The sequence below is a fragment of the Manihot esculenta genome, chromosome 5 (assembly GCF_001659605.2).
Source record: "Manihot esculenta cultivar AM560-2 chromosome 5, M.esculenta_v8, whole genome shotgun sequence".
Taxonomy (NCBI): Eukaryota; Viridiplantae; Streptophyta; class Magnoliopsida; order Malpighiales; family Euphorbiaceae; genus Manihot; species Manihot esculenta.
Genome location: NC_035165.2, coordinates 28,702,832 through 28,713,120, shown reverse-complemented (window position 1 = coordinate 28,713,120; position 10,289 = coordinate 28,702,832). Strand labels below are relative to the sequence as shown.

Below are 10,289 nucleotides of genomic sequence, written 5' to 3'. Positions count from 1 at the left end.
CAAGATGGTTAATCTATGATTAAATATTTAATCCCTCTTCAATAGTATGTTCTTGTTGCCAATTAATCACTCAATCTCAAAATAAAATCTACTCAACTCCACCAATTTTTTGAAATTTTTAGAAAGAAATAAACCAAATAATCTATTCATCCTATAATTTTTATTTATTTATTTTTTGATTATCTTAAAATTATTATTCACTTTTTTATATTATAATAATAGAAAAATGATTATTATAATTCTATTTAATTTTATTTTATTTTTAAAAATAACTTAATATTTAATAAAATTTAATATTTTTAAAAGGAATATAATTAAAAAAGTATTAAAATTATTATTTTTTTAATATATGTAAAAAATAAAATAAATAAAAATTATAAAATAAAAAAATAATTAATTTGATTGAACTAAAAATTAAATAATTTCCCTCTTTTTGGATTAAAAGTACCACCCTATAAAGAGGCTTTGAGTCCGCTCAAAAACATTCGGACAAATAACTTCAATGCACCCATTAAAATTGATCTCTAATTAAAGTTTGTTGCTTTCGAAAAGATAATTTATATTTTAAAAAAAAAAATTATAGAAATATTAAAAAATATTTTTATAAAAAATATATTTTTAAATAAAATAATGTATTTTTATCATTTAATTTTAATTTAAAAATAAAATTTATTAAAAAATTTTAATAAAAATTTTAAAATATAAAAAATAATTTTTTTTGAACAAATCATTTTATTTTTAAATAATTTATTTTTTTATTAAAAAATATTTTTTATTAACTCTATTGATGGAATCAACTCTATCAAATAATTCTCCAAGCACGATATAAATTACTAAAGAAAAGAACTAAACATCTGTTGTATCATCTAAGACTCAGAAGCTACGATTGATTAAAACTAAATTTATAAAAAAAATTATAAATTAGAGAAAAAGAATCAAATTCAAGGCATTTGACAGAAGACAATAATACATCAATGCTTTCTAGGGCATACTTAACTGCGCTCTTACATTTTGTATGGGACTAAATGTATGTGCTATACAATGTCACGTATATTGTACATTTTACTGTTCATGAATTCGGCTCTCTCTTGTGCAGATCTCGTATTAATCCTTTTGAATCATCAATGGATGACACAGCTTGCATGGGGGAAATTCCTCCATCACCGTCTCATCACTCGTAAACCTGTAATTTGCCAGCACAATATGACTATCCAGGAAATAAATAGAAATGAACATAATCTGATATACTGAACTAGAGCAAACATTCTGAAATTGGTTGTTTTTTGTTCAACGACTGTCACAGTTTGAATTGTGATTGGTCATTTTAGCTTTCAACACAAAAAGAAACTTATTTCACTGAACACGTTTCCATTGTCCTTTAATGGATTCTCGTGAAATTACATAAGAACTGAAATATGGGTTTACCTGAATGGTTATACAACAATCTCGGCCAAAAACCATTAGCCTTTACACTCGGGGCTAATTTTGAATTCACGCCTTCAAATATCAATATCAGGAGGTGGCAATTTCCAGAAATTCCATGAATTATAATCCTCCTGTTTCCATAAGGGTAAAAGAGGAAACAGAAAAAAATGTCAATCCGTGGAAGAATTGCTATTACATCTGAAAATTCCAACATAATTTACGCAGGGAAGGATGGTAACATATCTCAGTTGCTTAGGGTAAATTCAACACCCGATAACTTTTTAACAAAAAATAAATAAATATTACTAAGACTTCAAAGTGTTTGGTTTAACTGATAAGTTCGTCAAACCTACTTATAAATAGAAAGTCATAAGTATAGAATAGCGTTTGGTTTGACTTGCAAGTTATAAATATGTACATGCTTAAAATAAGTTACAAGTCAAAAATAAGATAACCTTTACTTCTGATTATCTACTTATTCTAAAACTACTACTTGGCCAAATAAAACGCTACATTGTCCTAAAAAAATTTTAAAAATTAACAGAATTATCCTCACTTTGACAAACTTTCAACTACTTAAAAATACCATGTACCTTACTTTATTTTTGTCATTTTGACATGTTAATCAAACACTTAAAAGGACTTAGAAGTAACTAAACTTCTAAATAGTTTTATCAAAAACTCAACGATGAGATCTACTTGGCACTGCATTGGAAACTCTTTATGTTAGTTAATGGGTGTTAAAAAAAATTGATTTGAAGTCAACTTTTTAATATATTTTAGTTATAAAAATTCTAAAATGACAATGAACTTTTCAAACTACCTTTTTAACAGCTAAAATGGTGTTTTTTCTAAAAATAAAAAAAGAGCAAATTTTCCCATAACCTTAATGCCAAACAGAGATCACTTATTTTCAAATTGACTCTGCAATCCAAATCAAATGTTGAAAGTAGTCAAACCAAACACCCTCTTAGCCTCACTTCAACTTGATATGCTTGAATACATGCATTCAATTGCAGGACAAGGAAGCATTGGGCCCATGGGTGTGAAGATCTACAACTGACTTATCATTATAACAATCCATAATAGCTCCGAACTTATCACATGCACAGAGTGGACAAAAGGGAGAAGGGCTAAACCTGCTCAGATGATGTATAGGCCGGGAACATGCCATGCACAAGAGCATGAAGGGAAGTATATGATCTTGTGTCCACAAGGCGGTTCACCGCAACCTCACCCTGAAAATGCAAACCATCAGAATCAAACTCTGCCATAATAAATGATTTCTTTGAAGCATGAAAACCTTGATATACCTTGGGATTAATGATAAAGATCTTTCCCTTTGGGATCCCAACCTTTAGGTAGCTAATCTCATCAGTATCTCTATTACCAAAACCAGCATAGAAAGGGTTGCAATCAGAAGGAAACAATGCCTTGATCTCCTGATATTCAAAAGAATTTGAAACATTAGAACCCAACTTCCATGAGAAATATACCAAAGTCGGTACAAGTTTGTTTTAAGAGTTTCCATTAAAACACATTGACTAGCATAATCTAAATTGAACATCAAAACATTTAAGCTTAATCTGTCAGAAGAAACAAGCAATACTATTTGAAAATGGTAGATAAAAGGAATACAGATTATACAGTGAGGTGGCATGCACTATCTAGCATTTTAGAGGCGGCATAACCATGTCAAAATCTTTTAGAAGTTTCTTGGTTAGACAAATATAGGATTAGGAGAAAGAAAGATGCCAAAGTTTAAGATTTTGTTTTTCCTGATTATTTGGTGAATTTGGTTGGACATTGGAGAGACCCCAAAATTGTCCTATAATTTGCTGTGGAATCAGGTGGTATTCTTAGTTCTTTCATCTTTGTGGCCTTGGGCTACAGGAGCTCTTTTATATGATTCCTTTAGGTGATATTCTGATGGATTGTCCCATGGAAGCTCTTTTAGGGGCTTCTTTTGGTGATATTCTGATCAATTGTTCCACAAGACAAAACCTCTTTTAGGGGCTTCTTTAGGTAATATTCTGATAGATTGTCCCATGGAAGCCCTTTTTTAGGGGTTTGTATAGGTGATATTCTGATGGATTAGCCTAAAGAAACTTAACTTCGATATTGTACTCCCCTTCCTTTTTTAAAAAAAGTGATGTGCGTGTGTGTGTGAGAGAGAGGAAAACTGACCTCCAGGCATGCAATCTTGAATTCATGAGGAGCCCTTCTGATGACTGACCAAAAAAAAAAAAGGGAACATTTAGGCTGGACATTATAATCAGAAGCATTAAGTGTCTCCAGAAAATTCACTAAATGCTCAGTGCCTATAACTTCATCATTTGTTTGAGAGTTTCAGTGGAAACAACAAACTAACAAGACTCATGCATAGATAAAAGAATTAACCAATCACTTTGCACAGAAGTTAGTAAGAGGAACGACCACTTACCTTCACGATACAGAGACGGGAAAAGTCCATCAGGTGATATAACAACAGGACCATCTGGTAGAGCCTTCCCATCCTGCAAAAAGAGGATCATCAATTTGTCTGAATAAAGAAAAATTGAATAGTCAAAGAAACCCAAGTTTCACTTTTTTGGTCATGACTTCTTGAAACTCAAAATTGTGAGTTAAGCCTCAAGAACCTGCTTAAGGTTAACCAGGAACTGTCTAGTAAGATAGGCTTGAGCAATTGCACGTGCACTTAGATAAAGGAATTGATACCCATTATCCTGCAACAAACCATCAAAAAAAAAAAAAGAAAAAAAAAATTAATCCATGCAAGATATGACAATATTGTGAGTAGTAACAAGTCAAGATACCGTTTTACACAATGCAGAGAACAGTTGCACACTTAACTATCATTCTCAGAAAAAAGAAATCAAACATTGCCCATAAACTAATATGTCTCAGAAAGATGGGTCCATACAAAAAGACTCGAGGGAAAAAGAAGGTTCTCCCATTTAGACTTGTATGGAGCCCAACTCTAGAGGTTTTCTTTCTAATGAGTAAAAATATGATATATCAAACATTGCATCAACCATAATATACACACTCAAATATATTTCAATACAAACACATGAAATGAGGTACCTTAATAGCTGAGAATAAATGTGCAACCCCGTTTTGTGACCAATCTATCCCAACCAAAGGCATGAACTGGCCTAGAACATCTGATCTGCAATGATAATAACAATGTCAAACAAACAAAGTCAAACAGGACTAGGAAAAACCACAGCCTTAAGGAAAGCAAAAGCCCAGAAGCCACATTTCTCAGGGTCTAATAAACACTGCAACATTATTCAAGATTTTATCTGATCTGAAAGAAACAGAGGACAACTTCCCAAATTATTTTCAACAAAGAGTGGGATTTGACCCAGGACTTTTGTCTAACATCAGTAAACTATTACCACCAAAACTGGTTGGCACACTCAAGTCTGATAAGAGTATGCATAATGCTACTTTCTCACTGGCATAATATGTAAAACCGTGAAACTTCAAATTGAAATGATGTCATGTTTCAAAAGATTTAGAATAACTAATACACTAGAAAGCTACAGAGTTCTTACTTTGTTATTGTCCCATCAACATCTGAGATCACTATGCGAGTGTTCCATTTCCATAAATAAATTCTGGCATCAACCTGTTGAGCAACATACAATTAATCACTCAATAGAAATTAAAACAGAACGTGCAAAAGAAAAAAAATTATGGGCTTTCTTCTTTTGTTTTTTTCTTTTGGAAGGGGGGGAGAGAAGAAAAAGAGAAAGGAAATGCAGAAAATTTCTTTTATTTTTCAGGGCACAAGTTAATTCATGAGTAATAAATGCAATGACAAATCAGAATTAACCTTTTGCTTCCCCAGCATTGCAGTGGAGAACGTGAATGTTACAGCATTACTCCCTTCCTTCAGATTCAGGGATGCCAGTTGTTCAGATGTTGGAGCAATTGCCTTCATCATCTTGTTCGTGGCCTCTCCTTTTAGCACATTTTTATCATCATCAACGCAAATAATGCCGTTTGAAACTACAAAATCATCAGAACTTCTGGTATCACTTAGAGCTGGCTGCAAAGTCTTCCTGGATCTTGATCTTCTAAAAGGGAAAGGCCAAAGTCTCCAACTTCCACCAGTGCTAGCAATGGCTTCTGATGGATCCCCTACAAGAGATTTCTCAACTTGATCAACAGGTATCATGCCTTCTGACTCAAATATGTTTTCACTTCCAAATGCTACTAATCCTAAAACAATAGGAGCAGCTACATCCCAAGGGAAGTAATGGCCACCAATTCTAACAACAAGCCTATCATTCTTCACAACTGCAGGACCTAAAGAAGTAAATTTTTCTATATCCAACTTTTCAGCATCAAATGCCTGAGAAGCAGCTTCAGCTCCCATTCCTTCATATAACAAATGTTTGCAAAGAGATATCTCTGCATACAGCACAATTCATGTGACTATCTATAGGCTTCCGCATAATGAGAGTTTAAACAACTATAACAATTAACAAACCCACCCTAATACCGCTGTGTTTTAGTTGCAGATCAAATGGATAAATAAATAGTTTAAATACCATCAGTTTCAGACTGAAAAAGTAACTGTTACTAAAATGCCAAATGATTTTTGCATAAGGAAAAAAATTTGCTGTCTGAAATGATATACACTTGCAAAAGTTGCTAAGAGAACTAATGATCCCCTTTCAGAAATTTGAAAAAGTTAACATGCTTTCATACAAGTGCTTTACTAAAATCAATGCACGCTCACAAAATAGAGCTGGTACACAAATATATAAGTTTCTTACCTATAGCAGGATTGCCAACACCATCTTTGACATCCTCCAAGTGATGAGTATCTTCCTTATTGGAATAATCCTCCACTGACTTATTTTCATTGCTTATATCTGAATTTGCAAAGTGTGACTCATTCTTGCTGTGCAATTTCCAGTCCAGGGAGTCAGAATCCAAGTCCAGTGAATGGCTGAGAGGGCGAGAGTCCATTGTACCTAGATTATCAGTGTGAGACCATAAATCAGGTAATGATCCTGCCAGCCGCCCAACTTCTGCATCTACGACATTATGACGTTTAGGAATAAAAACTGGACTCGATGTTAACTTTGAATTTTCTGTCAAGTTTTCGCAGTCATCCAATCTGTTATCTTGGACAAAGTTGTCTTGAGAGGAATAAGATCCATCATTTGTATTAAGAAGCCCATTCACAACATCAATTCCTTCTGGACAAAATGAGGGATGATTTCCTTTATCCACACTAGAAGGAAAATATGAATCGCCCTGAGTTTCTCTGAGTTCAAAGTCATCTATATCACTGAAGAAGAATTGTTCTTCTTCTGAACTCTCCGATACATGAACTGTAGCTGCTTTTGCTGAGTTAAGGTCACCATTAATTTGTCCTGAGACACCAGCTGACTCTAGAGAAGGTTCCAGCTCGTCCATAGTAATTTTACTCCCAATATTTATATCATCTTCAATTTGATCAACAGAATTGTTAACATTGAAAACAGGGTCCTCTGGTTCCACTTCAACAGAACCAAGTACAGAGTCAACATGCACAGGTTGAGAATAGGATATTGATACTGTTAATGGAACTTCCAAGTCTGCCTCATCATGGCCACGCATGGAAAAAGAAGGTTTTGTTTCACAAGGCTCAGTGTGTTGTCTCTCCAAATTTATATCCTCAGTTTGCTGGTTAACTGAATCCTGAATGAAACTTCAACCACTTCAGTGTCAACAGGATTAGAAATTATCAAGTGCATATAAATTAAATAATTGGATTAATCTGTAAGTTTAGGTACAACATGAGCCAAACTGAATACCTATAGAGTTTGAGTTCCACTCTGCAGAAATGCATGAGCACAAGCTTGGCTCAAGCTAGATACAAGCACAGTAATTGGTATCTAAGCTCAGACTGTCTCATTGATTGTTCCACATGCCACCAAGCCAAGCTTGATACTGCCATATGGATACAAGAACTGAGCTTCCAGCCTAAAATTTCAAAATCCTGTGAATTTTTTTTTCTTACTAAGGCAGAATAACCCCCAAAATAAAATCTATGTGTAGAAATAATGTGGGACCTTCTGACAACTCCAAACCTACATAAGTCCATAGGTTAGACATCCCATGTACCTAACCTTTTAGAGTGATGCTTATGCTAGAAGAGCTGAGGCTCTTTCTTTTCTTTCTAAATAGGGATATCACACATAGAAGAAAAATCTATATCATTGAGCTTTTGCTCCAAATCCTCATAAGCATGAAAAACGGATCTGTTTCAACCATCAGATGACACTTGTAAGCATCATATTCCATAGGATTGACAGAAACACTGGTTATGAGATAGGATAGAAGCCTATAATATGAACATTCAGTTCACCTTCTTGATGAGCTCATCAGGTAAACTTGGGCTTCGCACATTATATGTCACATTGAGTTGATTTGAGCTTTTGTCTGAGCCACTAACAGAATGGCGAACAGGCAGGTCTGCTCATTCACCGCCTTGGGTTTAACTCTATTTGTACTTGTAGCACTTTCCTCTCCCCTCTCAGAAATTTCTATTTATTGTATAATTGTAACTATCCTTCCATTGCAAAAATTTTAAATAATAAATTTTAAGAAAATGATGGATTATTCAAAAGCTGTTTTGCATATAATAAATAGATGCAGTTAGAAGATTTACCTCAGGTAACGGCTCAGCTGTCACATGCAAAGTTTCAATACAAAAATGAGCTTCCTCAGGTCCTCCACTAGTAATTTGGAACTTAGATTGCTCTTTCAAACCATCCAATCCCATCACTGAAATCTCGGATGCCCCATTATAAATGAAAGATTGAACTCTACTAGACCCACTCTCCTCCTGAGAGCCGCTAAAGCCTGTCAATACATCATTTCTGTCTTTGGAAGCCTGTTTATCATCCAACTTCTTGCCAGAACATGTTTCAAACACATCTGCAATTTGTGGATCTGAACAAGTGACATCAGGGAGCACAACCTCAGCATTCCTATCTTGATCGCCACTCTCTAAAATAGGTTCAGCAATGTTTCTTGATGATTCAGCTATCTCCACCAATTTTTCTTCCATATCACTCTCATTTAACATGAAAGTTTCAACAAGGTCAGCTGCAATCTCTGCACGGTCCAGTGAACTTATCCTTACCACTCTAGCACCATCACCATCACCTCCCTCTTGGTAACCATTCTCCTTTGTTGACCTTCTTCCAAAAACAAGCCTAGATATCCTCGACTGGTTGGAGATAGTCCTAGCCACATCTCCACTACTTTGATCAATCTGGTCACCTGAATCCAACTTAATGCCATCATCATAGCAACTTTTGGACTTCATTGTTCTCCTGATTTTCAGGGATTCCTCGTCCATCTCATCACTTGAAGATGAAATATATGATATAGATTCACCTTCTTCTCCTTCAATCTCCCGGAGAAAGTAAGCTTCTCCTCTTTGATCAAGATACATGTGACAATTTGCATCAGTTCCATTAACAGTAATGGTAACCACCTTTTCTCTTGCCCTCAAAACCCCTTGAAATTTCCCAAACCTGACATACCATGGTGAAGACTTGAAGCTCCCATCAGGCTGCTCCACCACAATGATATCCACAGCTCCACCAAATGGATGAAATGGGCCAGAGACAGTGTACACACTTCGGGTGATGTAGCTGCCTAGCCTCCCTACAGCATACATCTTAAGACACTTGGATTTCTTAGATCACCCAGAAACCAAATTCTCTATATACATTCATAACTTAAGAACCCCACTGAACTGCGAGGCTCTGCAGGATAAAACATAAACCAGAGAATTGGGCAAACAACTACGCCTTCCAGTACCTTCAAAACTTCAATTCTGATAGAATCCATATCAGAGAACCCAAGTCATATCACAATTTAATAATCCATCAAAAGGAAACTCGAGAAAATTTTTTTTGAGGTTAAAGAAAGAAAAATAAAATAAATAAATAAATTCTAGATAACTAGGAACAATATTTTAGAATGAAAATCTTTTCGGCTTATGAATAAATCTTGGAAAATGATCTATGCTAAAACAAGTCCTTGTCTTTAAATAGTTTCTTATCATTTAATTACCGAGTAATCTAGACCTAATTCAAAATCATATTAAACACATTTGAGACTGAGCAAGCAAATTGAATTGACTATTTTTTACTAAATTTAGAAGGAAAATGATGCGCATATTCGTATTTTCATTCCAACAGCTTGAAGTATTCCAACTTCAGGCAACATTACTCACTGGTTTGCTTTCTAGCATATCCCCTCTCAATTGTACAATACTTACTTTAAATTAACTGAAAGTTCTCTTTGCAATTAATTTGAAAGTTAAAAATATATGAAAGATACAAATAAATTAAACCCTCTCCCTCATAGAAAAATATACAAGGATTATAATTCAGAAATGGAAAGAGGTATAACTGCAACTCAAGTCGAACACAACTAATTTATGAGCATAGAACTTAAATCACAGCCTAGTTAGACAGAAACTAGATGATTGAACAGAAAAATTTAACTCCGAAAGAGAAAAACTACCTTGAAAACCCGGTTCGATTGATTCGAATCCTGCGGCGGTCGACGTCAGTTCAAGACGTCACAGATAATCGGTGATTGGAGAAACCAAACAAAAAAAGTTGAGGAAGTAGAAGAAGCAGTGGATGTTGAACAACTGGAGATAGACCTCAACGACGCCGTGGAAGAGGAGATTGACTTGCGAAGAACGGTGAAGGAGAAGACGGAATGGGATTTTAATAAGACGAAGAAAATAAAAAACACCGATATAAATGAGTCTTGGAATAATCAAAGACGAAATGGTGTCGCTGGGAACAGGTCAGGGATAGACCAAA

At 34.6% G+C, this 10,289-nt stretch overlaps 1 protein-coding gene across 2 annotated transcripts; it reads right to left on the bottom strand.

The window, feature by feature from the left end:
• Positions 1-886: 886 nt before the first annotated feature.
• On the bottom strand, positions 887-10,289 carry LOC110615244 (phosphatidate phosphatase PAH2). Of its 2 annotated transcripts, none has more exons than XM_021757026.2 (13): positions 9,979-10,289; positions 8,105-9,283; positions 6,219-7,131; positions 5,270-5,850; positions 4,989-5,062; positions 4,513-4,597; positions 4,065-4,151; positions 3,869-3,941; positions 3,613-3,656; positions 2,739-2,867; positions 2,565-2,663; positions 1,426-1,556; positions 887-1,183 (listed from the first exon to the last, which is right to left on the bottom strand). In XM_021757026.2, the coding sequence occupies exons 2-12, from the start codon at positions 9,122-9,124 to the stop codon at positions 1,500-1,502; spliced, it is 3,162 nt and encodes a 1,053-aa protein (XP_021612718.1). In that variant the 5' UTR covers positions 9,125-9,283; positions 9,979-10,289; the 3' UTR covers positions 887-1,183; positions 1,426-1,499. The 2 variants fall into 2 exon arrangements, with proteins under 2 accessions (XP_021612718.1, XP_021612719.1); XM_021757027.2 differs by having other exon boundaries at positions 5,270-5,577; positions 9,979-10,288.

What these genes read in the sequence shown, in the direction of transcription:
- LOC110615244 (XM_021757026.2), bottom strand. Translation starts at nt 9,124, where the DNA reads ATGTATGCTGTAGGGAGGCTAGGCAGCTACATCACCCGAAGTGTGTAC. An exon ending in CAGCTGAGCCGTTACCTGAG is followed by an intron (nt 7,132 to 8,104) that starts GTAAATCTTCTA and finishes AGTTTCATTCAG; the next exon opens with GATTCAGTTAACCAGCAAAC. An exon ending in ATTTATTCTCAGCTATTAAG is followed by an intron (nt 4,152 to 4,512) that starts GTACCTCATTTC and finishes GGTTTGTTGCAG; the next exon opens with GATAATGGGTATCAATTCCT.